This window comes from Salminus brasiliensis, chromosome 7, assembly GCF_030463535.1.
Source record: "Salminus brasiliensis chromosome 7, fSalBra1.hap2, whole genome shotgun sequence".
Classification (NCBI taxonomy): Eukaryota; Metazoa; Chordata; class Actinopteri; order Characiformes; family Bryconidae; genus Salminus; species Salminus brasiliensis.
In genome coordinates, this window is record NC_132884.1 from 12,183,751 (window position 1) to 12,202,031 (window position 18,281).

Consider the following 18,281-nt stretch of genomic DNA (forward strand, 5'->3'; position numbering starts at 1 on the left):
ATATATATATATATATATGCAAGACTTGAATCTCGGTTGTCATTGGGTATTGGGTACAAGGTACATTGTAAATTATGAGAAGGGGTGGAGGCACAAGCGCCTCCCTCAGAAATGCACCAAATCTCTTTTTTCTTTTTTTTCCTATTGTGGGGCGGCTGTGCGCGCTGGAGTTCCTGACACGAGCTTTACGCAGCACCGTCTTCGCATTGGCAAGCTGGCGATGACGCGTGCCTCCTCCTCACCACCCATCGGCTCCCGCGTACTGCATTGGCACCAGTAACGGTCACAAAAACACGACTGTGGATACAGTGACACGACGAAACTATTGCAAAGAAAGTGCGTTGATATATCCTTTTACGCACAGGCTGCCTGAAGAGAGTTGATTTTACCTGCTAAATGCGCCAAGGTTCCTAAAGAAAGGAGACGCAGGCTAACACGATGCAGGCACCTGGTTCCGACCTCTGAAGGTGACATGTTCCACGGAATTACCAACAGCACCGCCCGCGCTCTCAAGGAAAACGGGAGATAACGACTGAAGAAAAGAAAACTGCAGGCTTTCTTTTAATGCGCAGACAAAGAACATTTGCACGTACCTAAAGCTATTCTATCTAAAATATACTGATACAGGTGTGTGGGAAACTTCTCTAAGAAATCAGCTATGGCGACATTAATTCGAAGCAAGATCTCTAACAAGCTGTCCAATGCAGCTACGACGGTTACCAATAAATCACAGGCAAAGGTGAGCGGGATGTTCGCCAGGATGGGCTTCCAGGCCGCAACTGACGAGGAAGCGTTGGGTTTTGCAGCCTGTGATGATTTGGACTATGACCATAGGCAAGGACTGCAGATGGACATTCTTAAAAATGAGGAAATGGCGGGAGAGGGCGGCGGAGACATGATGGGAGATGGCACTATGGAAGGGGACAGTCACTACCAGAGAGACGGTACTGGTCCCCCGCCCTCGGCGTCGAAAGATGGTGGTATGTGCAACGAACTAGCTTCTCAAGATAAGCCAAAAATCACTGCTTGGGAGGCAGGCTGGAACGTTACCAACGCCATCCAGGTATGGGCGCATTTTAATTTTTTGTGGGGTATTAAAAAGGGGTACAAAAAGTAATACATTGCAGTAATACAATGAGTTTATGAAACACCCATACGGTTAATATAGTTTGAAAAGGCAGTAGGTTGTGGTAACTGTAATGCAAAAAAAATGCCCGTAGGGAAAAATAAATATTTAATTGTGAACATTCTTGTAGACACCGAGACAATGTGTTGTTAACGCGTGAGCTGAACGCCGCCAGGGGAATTCGTGGGGGCATGGGTGAATTCCTATAAGGTTTAGGCATCTTATATCAAGTGTAGTGTGTTTATGAGCTGTTTAACTAACGCATTTGTTACAATAGGTTTTCTATATCGCTGTTGTTCGTGCGTAAAATTAGGTCGTGTTTTTTCGGGGGTGGGTTCATCTATCTGCAAAATATCTGCAAGAAATACACATATTTGAAAGCTCACTGTCTATTCGTATCCTCGACAGTACTCATTTCTGATCGTTTAACACGTATTCACACGCACACACAACACACACAGTCACACACGTTTAAACATGCACAATGAGTCTTCTGGCTGTCCGTTGCGTCACTGTCTGTCTCTTTGATTTATCCTGATGACGACAGAATGAAGGACAGTAGTTGTGCTCACAGCAGTGTTTCCCACTGATTTAAAACCTATAGAAATTAGCAACCGACTCAGAAGCACACTTCTGACGGACTCAGAACAATAAAAGCATTTGCCACAACACATTAAAACACATAGCTAGATTAACAGCATGTTCCAAAAACACAATGTTCTATTTAATGAATATTGCCCAGCTGATTCTTATGCATTTTACCATACTTATAATGACTCTGAACCTCTAATGTTTTCACAGGGAATGTTTGTACTAGGGTTGCCATATGCTATTCTCCACGGCGGATATCTTGGACTTTTCCTCATCATTTTTGCTGCAGTGGTGTGCTGTTACACGGGGAAAATCCTCATCGCTTGCCTCTACGAAGAAAACGAAGACGGACAGCTCGTGAGAGTGAGAGACTCGTATGTTGACATTGCCAACGCTTGCTGTGCGCCCAGATTTCCTGCACTCGGAGGCCACATCGTGAATGTTGCCCAGATCATCGAGCTTGTAATGACCTGCATTTTATACGTCGTAGTCAGTGGTAATCTATTGTACAACAGCTTCCCAAACCTTCCTGTGTCCCAGAGGTCATGGGCCATTATTGCCACCGCCGTTCTGCTGCCTTGCGCCTTCCTCAAAAACCTAAAGGCCGTGTCCAAGTTCAGCTTGCTCTGCACCCTCGCTCACTTCGTCATCAACGTCCTTGTAATAGCTTACTGCCTCTCAAGGGCACGAGACTGGGCTTGGGACAAGGTTAAGTTCTATATCGACGTGAAGAAATTCCCTATTTCTATTGGCATTATCGTGTTCAGCTATACCTCGCAGATTTTCTTGCCGTCGTTGGAAGGAAACATGCAGAAGCCCAGCGAATTTCATTGTATGATGAACTGGACTCACATTGCTGCTTGTATTCTTAAAGGTCTCTTTGCTCTGGTGGCATATCTGACATGGGCAGACGAAACCAAGGAGGTCATCACAGATAACTTGCCGCCCGGCATCAGAGCCGTGGTCAATATTTTCCTAGTGGCCAAGGCGCTGCTGTCATATCCGCTGCCGTTTTTCGCTGCTGTCGAAGTGTTGGAAAAGACTTTTTTCCAGGATGGAGGGCGCGCGTTTTTCCCAGATTGTTATGGGGGCGACGGTCGTCTCAAGTCGTGGGGTCTCTCTCTTCGATGTGGCCTTGTAGTGTTCACTATGTTTATGGCCATTTACGTGCCGCACTTCGCGCTCCTCATGGGCTTAACGGGGAGCCTGACGGGGGCAGGCTTGTGCTTTCTCCTGCCCAGCCTCTTTCACCTCAAGCTGCTGTGGAGGAAGCTGCTCTGGCACCAAGTTTTTTTTGATGTCGCTATATTTGTGATTGGGGGTATATGCAGTATTTCTGGTTTCATTCACTCTATGGAAGGCCTCATTGAAGCGTTCAGATACAACATACACGAATAGTTCAGAGGAATGCCAGCGGCCGTATGGTGTTATGTTACAACGCACCCCACATCTAAACAGCCGTATTTCCCTCTAATGTACCATCTTCATTTTCTATTGATTTGCAAACGACAAGAAATAACAAGCACTGCTTGTGCGCATCAACGTGATGTTAAAATAATAACGTTCACATACACGCCAAAACAACAACGCCAAATAATATACATACTGACATGCAAAATAAATGCTTTGTACTGCAAGGACCGCTTTTATATAGTTAGTGATGACAGAACAATGACGCATTTTCCCATGTTTTACAGTAGGTAAAATGACAAATTAGGAAAATATCTAAAGGAAACTGAACATGGTAACTGGTATGGTCTGCAAGATTTGGCTCATCAAAATGACTCTAATTACTCTCATAATTGGTGACATTATGAGCAAAGATGTTAATCACCTGGTCCTTTTAAATTTGAGCATCTTCATTTCTTGAAAAATTCACTGGAGAAAATACAGGGACCCTAGATGATATCAACATTATGTGTAGACCAAATACTATAAGAATGAACTCTAAAATTATATTTGTAATAGGTAAATACAGAACACCAACAGCTATGCATTCTGAATGTATGACGTTAATGTGGCATTTAATATATTTTAAGAAATCAAAATACAAAAAAGCAGTTCCTCTCCACACCACAAATGCACACGGTCCAATGACACACAAAGTGGATTCCTGACAAATTAATCTAAATGAGAATACTAATTATAATGCAGTATTGATATACGATGGAATTTGATCATTGCTTTTCCTATCAATTGGAAAGCATTGTGTTAGGCTAATTATCTTGTCCTTTAAGAGAACATTTTAAATGTTATTTGAAATAAAGTACGGTGTACGAATATCTATTCTAAAGACTCACAAAATACATTTTCATTTTGTGCAATCTAACGGGTGCTGTGGACATGTTATGAAACCGTATGTGTAGTGTTATTGTGGTTCAAATGATGGAATGTATATCACAAAGTCATTCTCATATATTGTGAAAATGAATATATTGAAAAAATAAAGAAACACGTGAACTTATATCTTACAATGTGCTTGATTTTCTGTGAATAAGCAACGAGAAAGAATGTATTTTTACCCAGAACAGAATAAAGAAATAAAGTATAAAAAACAAGCAGAATCGCACTCTCAGAAATGTTTTTTTTTTGTAGCGGTATATTTCAGAAGCAAATTATTACTAGGCTTCACTGTTAAAGCGTTCAATGTTAAAGCGTTCATTTCTAAGGGCCATGACACTACATTTCAGCGATTTCCCAACTCCAGCACATTTTATTTTGCTCGTTAAAATCAGCCAGCAGGGGCGCCGTATGAAGGACGGAAGTTATGACAATTTTAAGGGCATGTGACTGACAGAGGTCCTAAAACATATGAGAACATTTTTAGGGGCAGTGGGGTGATGGAGTCCAGTGTAATATTTTTCCATGGGGCACAAAATCATTGACCGCAACAGTGTACACAAGTCTGTACCCACCATGGATACTTAACCGTCAACTCTTGAGAGAACATTTGTTCAATAACAAGCAGCTTTTATTTTAGCTTTTTATTTTAGATTATTAGTTAATATTTTTTTCAATTTGTTCATCTAATGGACTTAGTGAATTAAGCTCTTGATTCAAGGTGTGATTTCCCAGAAAGCAGCCAGTGATGAACAGATTTTTGCTGCAGGCTCAAATTTAGCAAGTAAAACCTGTATCGCGCTTGATGAACTTGATGAACGCTGGAAACATCTGGACCCACTTTAGATGATTTGAGGGAAGGAGACACAAGTAGGTGAATTTTAGATTACGACATGGCAATATGACAAGTAGACACGTCTCACGTAGGACGCCAACTACCTTCATTGGGTAGTTTTGGCTGAAGCATTGTATATGCTCTGTCTATACACCGTGTTTTTGCAAACAAGAAATGTGGCAACAAGGCAGGTAATGGGAACAGATTCTGAAGTTGTACTCCACTGATGGTGATTTTTTTTCCACCTATCTTAGCACGTCATATTTGAAAGGAAGGAAAACAGTTGTTGTATAGATTATATTGTATATAAAGTATTTTGTTAATTGAATAATTCATTTTCACGCAGAACTTCAAATTACTCGCCACAAATACTAGAGACAATGAGACAAGAGAATGTTTCAATTAAAAAGACAACTTAGATTTTATTTTTAATGAAAACATACAATTAATTCACATCAGTGAAAAAGGAAACTAACTATAGCTAATTCATCTTCGTGCGAGGGCCAAAACATTAGTTAAAACAGTCATGGAGCGCCCTGCTGAAGAGGAGGTGCAGTAGTGCTAAGGAAAATACAGAGAGAGGGATAATACTACGTGATGCGATAGATATTTGAGATATTTGAGAGTTCTCTGATGTTTAATGGAGACTTAAGAGACATACAAGCCCCTGTTACGTTTATGTAAAAAAAAAAAACATACAGAAATACTGGATGTCAACGCCCAGCATGGAAATAATTTCAAGTGTTGGACGTGCATACTACAAGCAATCCCCTCACGCCTACGTCATTTACATTATGTGATTTGGGTATATATTATGTGTGGCTATATTTTTCTTGGCGCCGATAGTTTTCACATTCCAACCCACTTTAGATGTTGTTTCTGAACGGCGCTGTGAAGTTAAAATAAATGTTTATGCACTACTGTAATAGTTACTAATGGTGTTACTTAAAAATTCATTTAAAGTGAAGCCAGCTGGCCAATGCTAATTACATAAACTTTCCATATGAAAAATATGAAACCAGTTGCAGGTATTGCATGTTTGAAAATTATCTAATGCTTTCAAATGCTGTTGGTGTGTATATATGTTCTCTCATGTTTAGAATAAACGGAATTTCGTTTATTAGATTTAAAACATATATAATTGTCTTCGGAATCATTATCAGTGCCAATATATCAATAAGTGTTTTCATTACACATTATTTTTCCATTTTCTTTCTTGTGATCATCTGCTAAGTCTCCTTGCACTACAAGTTGTGTTTTGTTTTTGTTTTTTTGCCAAAGACAATTTTCCAGGACATATTTAGTATTTAGTTGCAAATAGAATACTTTACTGCATATTTTAACATTTTCACTGTTCTAACACGCTAGAACATATTAGCTATTTAGTAACCATGTATTGAGCTGACTGAGAACTTCTAACGAAACATCAGAGTCAAACAGTAGAGTCAGATGGGCTTCTGCTTAATTCGAATGCATACCTACAGCCACACCGTAGCTCTTAGCGGATAAAATTCGTGACCCATAGCTTTCATCTTTTATGCTGGCATGGATGGACTGGCTGGACAGACTGATAATAAATATGCAAATAGACTACAGTCTTAGTTGTAAAGTACATATCGAGTAACACACCCACTCCAATGTATAGTTTTTTTAAATAACAATAATCACAGTAATGATTTTAAAAATACAGTTGTATCAGTTGTGATAAAAAGGCACACTGTAATGTGCTTCCATGACAAATGTTGACAAACATTATGTATTATGTAGGTAACTAGTTTTTCTAGAATTTTCGCATTCAGGGAAATTTTCGACAGAGCTTAATCCTCATTGGCTAGAAGCTCCGCTGACACCAATGACGGTTGTACCTTTTCATTATAAAATGCAAAACTCTGGTCTTTGGTCTTTTCTTACTTGTCATTTTACTAATGTAAAGCCATCTAAATTGCTTTTGTGTTTTATATCTTCGCTGTTTTTTATAGCACTTTATTACTTTTGCACTTAATCAACTAAAGTTTTTGTGCATTTCATTTAATTTACTTGCGATTAAATATCAAGTAGGCAACTCTTAGATGCCGTTTCCAACCATGCGGTCTGGTTATCATTATATGTAGAGAACAGCAGGGTCAGTCGTTACGGATTTGCATTACATACAAATAACACAACTAGCAGCAAATAAAAGACGAACATCTCATAAGAAGAGCGAAACAGCAAGCAGTAATTCTAGACCCCTTTCTCTCAATTACATTTCTCATTTGTGTGAATGTGTTTGTGTGTGTGCGTGTCTCAATCACATAAAAATAATATTTAATACCAGGGCCGGCCCATGCCTTTATGGGGCCCCTAAGCAGATTTTCATTTTGGGCCACACCACCACCTTAACACCAGATGCTTCATCATTCCATAGGCTACACTGTGTGTGTAACGTGTCCACTATCATTATTATTATTATTATTAGCATTATTTGTAATTAGCTTACATCTTACATGTGTCATTCTGGCTATTGTTCTTAACCTTATGGGGATAGCAAACTCACAAATATGTTCTAATTCATTTTTACTTTTAAATACAGAGTGGTGTGTATGTGTTCCGTAACATCAGCAGACGGGACACTGCGTTTACAGTAAAGCGACAGTTAATCAGTTTAATCTGTTTTGTTTTTAAATATTAAACAGACGTGCAAAAGTGTGAGGAAGGCACATATAAGCGTTAGGTCCCCCAGGACCACCTCTGCATATTGTACAATTCCCTTTCTCCCTGGACCAGAAAAAAGAAAGCGGAAGGCCCAAGGCGGGAGCTGAATTGTTTTTTCGTAGAGCGATTTACCAAGAGAGATGTTATGCAATACGCTGAAGCGCCCGGGCAGCATCCACAGCAGGAATTGATTAACCTAGTATTGGTGTGAAAATAAAGTAACATAAAAAAACCCTTTACTTGTGTAACACCATTTTTAAAAATATTTTTACCATGATATATTGGTGCTCTTGGGGGCCCTCTGGTGGCGTTCGAGTACGCCTTGGACCGGCCCTGTTTAATACATACATTTTGGGGGTTCAAATCAATTTTATTAACATCTCGAGATATGCTTAATTATCATCCGATACCTACACTTTAGATGTAAGAACAACTGGTTACAACTTGTGTTAATTTGTGTTAATCAATTTGTTGTCCTTACATGAACATATTGTAATTATCAGAGCTCTTTACTAAATAGATAAATGTACAAACGACAAAAATGCACAATGTTTCTGCTTATAATTGTCATGTAATTTAAATATTCCTCTCTATTACAGAAGGCTGTAAACTAATAAGATCTATACTCTTGCAATCAGGTAAACAATGAAATATGTTGCAACTAGTGGTTTATGTTGCAACTCTGTAGCTCTAGTGGTTTTGGGAGTACTTTTGTTTTGATGTACTTTTCCAGATGAAGAGTACTTGGCCTATATAATGAATCAAGAACTGCAGGGTATACAAAAAAGCTCTGGGCCAGGTACACTCTGTTAAATACTTTTAATATTTAAGGCTTTATTAGGCTGTTTATTAAGACAGATCGCAGTTAGTTTGAACCTTTCCCTCCAGAAGGTTCATGGTTTATCATATTCAATTTCATGCAGGGGGATTTCTATTGTATACGCTTCTATTACGCCAGTTACGAAGAACTCAGAAACCGCGAGATCTGCCATAGCTCACGTGGGTTGCAGGTGGTAACTGTCCGACTTAACGTTTCTGTCCAAACTTCTCCCCCAAATGCAACCGGCTGTTCTCGCTGATCACCAACGCGAGACGAATGTTATTTCGAGCAACAATAAGCATTTTTGACACGAGGAAGAGGTGAGGCGCAATAAATAGGGAAATAGGACAGCCGATTCTTTTAGATATGATGTTAACTACTGATGAACTGAGCCAATCACAACACTCGCTTTCAGCACACCCCTATTACCGTCCAGCCAATTACAACCAACTGTTGCATAGAGCAGCGAATATACGACAATTCTGTACAATTCTGAGGTTCAAAATATCACCCAGACTTCCTGGGAAGGATACTCTCATGTACCCTCCGCTGGAACAACAACATAACAACATAACATCTTTGCAACAAACACCTACATCACAGCAACTTTTCTGCTGCAATAACACTCACAGTTTCTGCAGCAACTACACTCCTTAGTTCTTCTTATTCTTATTATTATAGCAGGCAATCACTATTTAACTAACAATAAATATTAGCATAAAAGTATTAGCATAAAATGTAGCAACACTTTAGCAGCTACCTAGCAGCAGCTTAGCTGAACAACATTATTATTAATATTATTATTATTATTTATTTTATTATATGTCTCTATTTTTCTCCTTATTTTTAAATAAACGCACCGATTCTTTATTTTAAGTGTGTACTGCAATAAAACAGCAAACGACTTAAGAGGATAGGAAAAAACACCGACTGACATAGTTTTGGACGAATATACACGACATGGGCGTATTTATGTCAACCTGACTCCGCCCCTGATTAGTTGTTTTTTCATGCTCTCTCCAGCATTGGAACCCGTTCTAAACGTTTGCTGTTTGTATATTATGATTATTTACTGTAGTGCTACATTTCAGTGAAATATTAGCTAAGTTAATTTTCATTACTTATAAACGATTTCGACACCAAACCTGAAGATTTTTTCCCTGAAATAAACATACTTTTGAGGATCTGGCACTTTGTCATTTCAACACATATGTAGCTAGTTATATCTCTAGTAAGAGAGGTAAAGGTGTTAGCGTTAGCTAGCTAGGTTACAGTTCTTTGAGGTGCTGCAGTTGTCTTTTAGCAACTATGAAGTCCCACTCACCTCAGTGTTCAGTGTGCAATCAGCAGTGCAGGTTAGCATGCAGAGTTAATACAGAGCAGATACAGAGTTAAACATGAAATCCCAAAGAAGATCAAACAAGAGTGCTTATTCGTGCAAATGGAAGACTAGTCTATAGCTAACCTATCTACATCTTTTATGGATTGCTAATGTGTTGATATAATCACTTACTACCACTTTTATGTCCATAAGATCCATGGTTAATATTGATCCCTGGATCAATCAAATGCAAGCTTGTAAAATGTGTAAAATGAAATCTGAAGAATATTAACTTGAGTTGTTTTCTAACCATTGTTTTGTCTTGTATTTTAACTTGCGTGTGTGTTTTGGGCAAATACCTGCCCAGTGCACAACTGCTTTGTCATGACACACAGGCAAAACCATATGCTCATTGGTCAGTATTTTCTGACATAGTTAGCTGTACAACTGTGTTTACACTACATTACCAGAAAATTGAAGAATTATTGTTCTTATCTTTACTATTCTTTTATTTTGCCGAAATGCCACTGAGCTGAGTGGTACAATTGAGGTGATCAAGGAAGTGTCCAAGACTAAACCGTTATCACAGAAGTAATGTAAGTAATAATAATGTAGAGTTGAAAACAAATTTTTTTTTCTAATACAACAAGAGTGGGATAGAGCCTTTAGTTTATAAAGTGTTGTCATCTCATCAAGTAATTAAAAAGACCAAACTGTTACTTGAAATTTCAGATGGAGATCTATGTGTTCATGGGATAAAGAGGGTGTTGATGTTTTGTTTATATTGTGTTTATTTGTTTATATTTTGTTTGTTTGTTTATATTTTTTGTTTATATTTTGTCTGTTATATTTTACTCTGACTGACTGAACTCCTGCCAACACACACACACCCTAATGGAACTATACAACTATGTAAAAACACTACATTTATTATATTTATTGCTAACTGTTACAATAATGCACAGTGCACCTTATGACAATGCTCTTTGCACAATATTGCACATAGAACATTATTGCCATGCTCTTAGCACAATACCATACAGCAATGTCAACAGTACTAAGCTGCCCATTTATGTCTATAGTTTTTAACTCATGTCCTTAGTGTCTCTTAAATGTATCTATTTAATGTACAGTGAAAAAAAATAATTACATATTTAATAGCAAAAACCATGTGAGCAAAAGCTTCATTAAAACTAATAAGCTTTTTGAACATTTTCTTGAATTATATGAGATATACAAGGAAATAAAATGACACCCAAGCAAGTTCATGTAAAAATAAATTTGCACAATATTAAATTAATAAATAATGTCTGATGGTTTATCCATTCGGCTGATTAGGTTACATTATAAAATGAATAAAATTAATTGAAATTAAATAATTCAAATTACATAAAAAGGAGAAGTTCTGGATCTTCAATTTCTATCTGATTGTATTTTTGTTTGTTTGCTTCTGTCAGGTCCGCGTCGCCGCGCCCACCACAGGCTTCATGTTCTAGGACTTTTATGTTGACACCCGTTTATGTACGTCGCCATGTTTGTTCAGGTGTTGTTCATTCACGTTCATGTTTCGATTCGGGTCACCTGAGAGCTGGGGTACAAAAGGGGAGCAAACGCGAAGGTCTGGGCCGAGAATTACTCTTGCGACGTCAAGCGTTATGTTGGCCCCCGGTCACGAGACTTCCAAGAGAGTCTAGTGTTCTGTAGTATCTGCTCTAGAGGAGCCGTTCATGTTCAGAGGGAGTTCGCTATCTGGTTCACCGGTTGGTCACCAGTGAGATTCGGCGTGCCCTTCCCTCATAGTCAAGTAAGTTTATCAGCGCCTGACGAGCGCGGTTTGGTTTCCTGCATCTGTCTTCCTCCCTCCGTTAAGTTGGCCCGCCTAGCTTTGCTCCCTGGCTACCTACCAGCCTCAGGTGGCCTTCAGGTTTAACCCATGTTATTTTGTCACGTTTGTCTTGTTTCTCCTTCTCTGTTATTGCAGCACTCTTGTGTTTTTCCCTGTTTTGTTGATAAATCATGCATCGCACCGTCCCTGCGAGTGTTCACCCGTCATTGTCTAGCCTAGCCAGCATGACAGCTTCACAGATGATTCCTACACTAGCTACACTATCCTGCACTAGCTGTCATTTAAAAAGTCAGCAATTTACTAACCAAATGAATAGGTATGTCTGTCTCTGTCAGAAGGGACTGGAACCACATTGTCAAGTCAAGTCAAGTCAAATTTATTTGTATAGCGCTTTTTACAACTGTTGTCGTCACAAAGCAGCTTTACATAGTTATTACTTAATAAAGAACAGAGACAGAGAAGAAAGAAGAAATAACATGAAGCGTCAAAGACCCCCGTGAGCAAGCCAACGGCGACAGTGGCAAGGAAAAACTCCCTCAGAGCTGGAGGAAGAAACCTTGGGAGGAACCAAGACTCACAAGGGGGACCCATCCTCCTCTGGCCAGACTGTTTTAAACATTAATGATAAAAATTACCAAACCAGGTACAACAGAAAGTTAATAGTTGTGATATTAATAGTGTCAGACAGGCACGAGTCCATCTAGGTTTCAGCACGGCCACCAAACAGGCAGCAGCGGCTGGCGGGTGAGCCATGGGTGGTGGCGGGTTGGGGGGGACCCGCTGGCTGGACTGGTAGGTGGCAGCTGGTTAGATGCAGGTAGAGGGGACCTCAGCGGGCAATCTTCCTGCAGATCGGGCTGGGTGGCCATTTACTCGGGGAAGGTAAAGAGAGAGAAGTTAGTTCTAAGAGGAATTTTATGGAGTGCAGAGAATATTGATCATCAGCATCTGGGTATGTCTGATGACTCCGGCAGGTCTGATTATCACAGCATAATTAAAAGGAGAGAGCCAGAGGGTAACACGGACACGGGCGTACCCTGAGAACACCAGCATCTATCTGCTCCACCGTCAACAAACCTGAGTGATCGCGTGTAAGCAGCGAGACGACAGCTCCAGCATCTCAGAGTACTACAATTCCCTGGGTCCGCGAACCCCTGGACCTGCAGCCCTTATCTAAGAAACATTAATTACCAAAAGCTAAACTAAACATATAAGTTTTCAGTTTAGATTTAAAGATTGAGACTGTGTCTGAGTCCCGAACATTATCTGGAAGGTTATTCCAGAGCTGGGGGGCTTTATAGGAAAAGGCTCTTCCCCCTGCTGAGGTTTTCAGAATTTTGGGAACGCGTAAGAGGCCAGCACCCTGAGATCTAAGTAGTCTTGATGGTTCGTAATATACTATAAGATCCTGCAGGTACTCAGGAGCGAGGCCATGTAGGGCTTTATATGTTAATAAAAGAATTTTGTATTCAATACGGAATTTAACTGGGAGCCAATGAAGTGCTGATAGAACTGGACTGATATGGTCAAATTTTCTAGTTTTAGTAAGGACCCTGGCTGCAGCATTTTGCACCAGCTGAAGTTTATTGAGGTTCCTGCTGGAACAACCTGACAGTAACGCATTACAGTAATCTAGCCTTGAGGTAATAAAAGCATGTACTAGCTTTTCTGCGTCTTGTAGTGATAAGGAGTTTCTTAGTTTGGAGATGTTCCTAAGCTGCATAAAGGCTGTTCTACTAATATTAGCTATATGTTGCTCAAATGATAAATCTGAGTCGAATGTGACGCCAAGATTTTTAGCTGCTAAACCAGGAATGATGGGAGAATCTGCCAAGTCTAACATTAAGTCTGATAGTTTATTTCTAGAGTCTTTTGGACCTAAAAGGAGAACTTCGGTTTTGTCACTGTTAAGGAGAAGGAAGTTATGTGACATCCAGAGTTTTATATCCTTTACACAGTCCTCCATTTTCTGTAGTCTAAATTTATCGTCAGGTTTGGCTGATATATAGAGCTGTGTGTTATCTGCATAGAAGTGGAAATTAACGCCATGTCTGCTTATAACTGAGCCCAGTGGTAACATGTATAATGTAAATAATAGTGGTCCTAAAATTGAGCCTTGCGGAACTCCATATCTTACTTCTGTGTAGTTTGAAGATAAATCATTTATCTTTACAAATTGGAAGCGTCCCGTTAGATATGATTGGAACCATGATAGGGCTGTCCCTGTGATTCCAACCATTTTCTCTAATCTTTCTAGTAATATAGAATGATCTATTGTATCAAAGGCTGCACTAAGGTCTAGTAGGACTAATAAAGATACGTAGCCTTGATCAGAGGCAAGAAGGAGATCATTCGTAATCTTCACTAGGGCTGTCTCTGTGCTGTGATTGAGTCTAAATCCAGACTGGAATTTCTCATACATGTCATTTTTACTCAGGTATAAGCAGAGTTGTTGGGCCACAGCTTTTTCTAATATCTTAGATACGAATGTTAAGTTTGAGATGGGTCTATAATTAGATAATACGCTAGGATCAAGATTTGGTTTTTTGATTAAAGGTTTTATAACTGCTATTTTAAGGGTTTGGGGTACATGCCCAAGGCTAAGGGATGAATTTACAATTGTTAAAAGAGGTCCGATTATAATTGGGAGAATTTCTTTTAGCAATTTAGAGGGAATCGGGTCGAGTGTACATGTTGTTGAACATTGTCCATGTTTTATACAGTCATTGATCTATGCTTCTACACCTCTCTGACTAAAATGGATCCCTATTTATATTTTAGGGCATCAATGAGTGTCTGAATCATAAAGTGGAATACCAGGGTCATTTTGAGGGTGCTACAATCTTCCACAATGCAATAATCAATAGTAAACAGCATAGCTCAGTCTTGTTACTAAGCAACAGAGGTTCAAATCTTTTCTTTTCAGAAACACTGTATTACTTTGCTGAACATTGGCAAACCAAGAAGTAATGCAAATGCCCTGAGGAAAAGAAACAAAGACCTAAAATGAAACTGAAAGGATTAAGACAAGAATATACAATAATACAAATTAAACAAACAAGAAAAAAACACTATAGAAAGGAAACAGAATTAGTTGGTTTATGTAGGTAGCTGGAGAAGGAACTGCAGGCTGTGTAGTGAGTAAGTGGAGTTTATGTGACTCACCCTGGTGTTTAGCCACCAGCAGGGATACTATAGTAACTGTCTAGCAACACCACAACACTATAGTAACTGTCTAGCAACACCACAACATCCACTTGGCAACACCTTTGCTTCTGACTGAATAATTTGAAGACATATGGCAGATGGAAAGCTACAACATTTCTTTCATTTCTTGAAGCAAATCTCTATTTCATGCTACTTTTCTGTAATTTATATTATAGCAAGCCCAGTTTGCTTCAAGCTTTTGTGTCCCATTTTGGTGATAGATATGGTAAAATGCACTTGTATACAATGTGCATTTACTGGTTAATCTTGCTCATGATGTGAAACAGTTTGGTTCCTTAGATCAGATTTCAGCATTTCCGTATGAAAATCACCTCCAATAGATTAAGTACCCAATGAGAACCTAAAAGCCCACAAATAAGTCAAAGAAGTCCATCTGTGTTCCTGCAGAGCTTGCAATTAAAAGAGTTACAGGACAACACAGGTAAACATTGAGCAGTGGGCCATCAAATGCTTGCCAGATCAAATCTGATTATATGATTGACAACATTGTTGAGTATTATGATGGACTTTATGTAGTTTATAGGACATTTTGTTTTAAAAAGGATTTTTTAGTCTCTTCGCAGACTTCCTGAATATGTTATTTTTATTGCAAACTAATGCTTAGATGACCGATGGAACTTGCATTACAAGTGTGGTTAAACTAGAAATGGTGAACTTTTGAATGGGTGTAAAGGCCCATTTGTGTCCTTATAGGACAATACTTTTAATCTGTGTAAAAATGTGTAAACTATGGTGTATAATTTGAAAGTTATCATTTTTTAAAATAAAGGTTTTGGCATTCTGTATTTCAGCCAATAGTTTGTGGACACAGCTCTACCTTGAGCTAGCAACACCTTAACAACAAACACCTATATCACGTACACACTGCTGAGCTGTAATCACGCTTGCAGTTTCTGCAGGAACTGCACTTTTTAAAACGTTGTTTCACTTTATTTTTTTGCTTTGCAAAGCACTGGTATTTCATTTGGGTAATGCGTATATAATTATGACATGTCTACCATAAACACATACATGCATACAAACACACTTCCAGTTCTTTTCAAGCCCTGTGTATTTCCTTTAGGAATTGCAAATCTAGTTACAGTGCTTGATAAATGTTCTTACTTTTTAAGATATTAAAGAAAAACTAGGACAATGTTCATGTAATGAGTCTTTAGTTGGCTTGGACAGGTTCTTCATTCTCACTGTGCTAATGTTAAGCATCCCTTTCTCTGTGCTTCTCAATATAACTGTATTACTAGTCTCCAGATTACAGATACAGAGTACAAATACTACAGAGTCCAGCAGGTCTAACTATGCTAATATCAGCTGTCTAACAACTAATCAATCACACTGGCCATTTTACAAAACTTCTAAATTAAGCAGTAATATTAATAACTAATGACAAATAAAAGAACAATTCACTAACTAGCTGCCTGAACACTCCACTACAGCTCAGATCCTGCAGGCATGTTATGTTATTCTGCTATATTACAAAAAAAGAAATTCCAAAATTAGCACAGGGAAAACTACTGTAAGTAGGCACTGGAAATGGAAAGACAGTTTAGAGGCAAAAAATGAGATGGAAAATGGACTGGAGCTACACATCAACAGCAACCATCCAGTACAGGTTCTAGATTTGTGATGGCTTTACTTTTTAAGAGACCATGCAATGTTCGTGTATTTCTTTTAGGAAATGCAAGTCTGGTCTTCTTTCTTCTCTAGTTTTTCTGCAATTAATACAGCCCAAACCTTGCAAAACTGTGTTTTGAAAGTCCCAGCCGTGAGAGGTATGCACTGAATTCTATGCAGTTGTTCACCTCAGTTCTCCAAAAGTCTCCAATAACACTAGAAAAAAGTTGCTAGATTTGTCGCTAGTTGATTTAAAAGTTGCTAGATGTAGTAACAAGGTCGCTAAGTTGGCAACACTGAGTAAAGTGGGATGTTTGTTTATTTAGTTCTATCTTGCATATTCTAGGTGAAGGCTACAGGGACAATAACCACCTCAGAAGAAATTAGAAATAATGTGCAAATTAAGGAGGCAAAAGAGAACCATTGAAGCTTTATACAGTGGAGGAAATAAGTATTTGACCCCCCACTGACTTTAAAAGTTTTAATACAAAAAAAAAATAAATGAAAGTCTCAATTTTATGCCAGCTTTATTTTAACAGTGACACACAGAATATCAAAAGAAAAACTGAGAAAATTACATGAAATGAGAAATACAAATTAACTTGAATTTCATTGAAGGAAATAAATATTTGACCCCCTAGTAAAACATCATTTAATACTTAGTGACAAAATCCTTGTTGGCAAGCACAGCAGTCAGACATTTCTTGTAGTTTTTTATAAGGTTTGCGCGTACTTCAGGAGTAATTTTGGCCCACTCCTCTCTGCAGATCATCTCCAAATCCTTAAGGTTTTTAGGCATGCATTTGAAAACGCAAAGCTTCAGCTCTCTTCATAGATTTTCTATGGGATTGAGGTCAGGAGACTGGCTAGGCCCTTCCATGACCTTGATATGCTTCTTATGGAGCCACTCCTTTGTTTCCTTGGCTGTTTGTTTTGGGTTGTTGTTGTGCTGGAAGACCCATCCACAACTCATTTCCAGTGCCCTGGCAGAGGCAAGGAGGTTGTCACCCAAGATTTTGCGATACATGGCCCCGTTCATCTTCCCATTGATGCGGTGAAGTTGGCCTGTGCCCTTAAAAGAAACCCCCAAAACATAATACTTCCACCACCATGCTTGACCGTGGGGATGGTGTTCTTAGGGTCATATTCTGTATTTTTCTTCCTCCAAATACGACGAGTTGAGGCCAAAGAGCTCAATTTTGGTCTCATCTGACCGCAGCACCTTCTCCCAATCTCTCTCAGAGTCATTAATATGTTCATTGGCGAACTTGAGAAAGGCCTGGACATGAGCCTTCTTGAGCAGAGGAAACTTGCGTGCACTGCAGGATTTTTAACCATTACATCATTAGTGTATTATCAATGTTTTTTTTGGAGACTGTGGTCCCAGCTACCTTGAGATCATTAATCAGCTCCTCCCATGTAGTTTTTGGCTGATTTTTTAACCTGCCATGATCAATGAGACCCCACGAGGCGATATCTTGGAGCTCCAGGCCTAGGTCGATTGACAGTAATGTTGTACTTCTTCTGAATAATTGCATCAACAGTTGTCACCTTCTCATCCAGCTTCTTACTTATGGCTTTGTAGCCCATTCCAGCCTTGTGTAGGTCAACAATTTTGGTGTGTGGGAGCCAACATTAGTCATGGTTTTTAGGGAATCAAATACTTAGTTCCCTTAATGAAATGCAAATTATTTTATATATATATTATTTCATTTTCTAGATTTTCTTTTGTCTTGTTAAAACTGTCTGACATGAAACATGTCTGAAGTTAAAACTGTTTGTTATAGCTATTATACAATATCTGTTGTAAAACAATTTACTAAATGGGTTGAAATTTAAGTCATGTTTTGAAATAGACTCAATAGCACTTAA

General features: G+C 38.8%; 1 protein-coding gene across 1 annotated transcript; it reads left to right on the plus strand.

The window, feature by feature from the left end:
- Positions 1–153: 153 nt before the first annotated feature.
- On the plus strand, positions 154–4,181 carry slc32a1 (solute carrier family 32 member 1). The gene is made up of 2 exons (XM_072682944.1): positions 154–1,063; positions 1,928–4,181. The coding sequence occupies exons 1-2, from the start codon at positions 659–661 to the stop codon at positions 3,113–3,115; spliced, it is 1,593 nt and encodes a 530-aa protein (XP_072539045.1). The 5' UTR covers positions 154–658; the 3' UTR covers positions 3,116–4,181.
- The last annotated feature ends 14,100 nt before the right edge of the window (positions 4,182–18,281 follow it).

Coding starts and splice junctions, on each gene's coding strand:
- slc32a1 (XM_072682944.1), top strand. CDS start 659: ATGGCGACATTAATTCGAAGCAAGATCTCTAACAAGCTGTCCAATGCA. Junction 1,064..1,927: donor ACGTTACCAACGCCATCCAG/GTATGGGCGCAT, acceptor ATGTTTTCACAG/GGAATGTTTGTACTAGGGTT.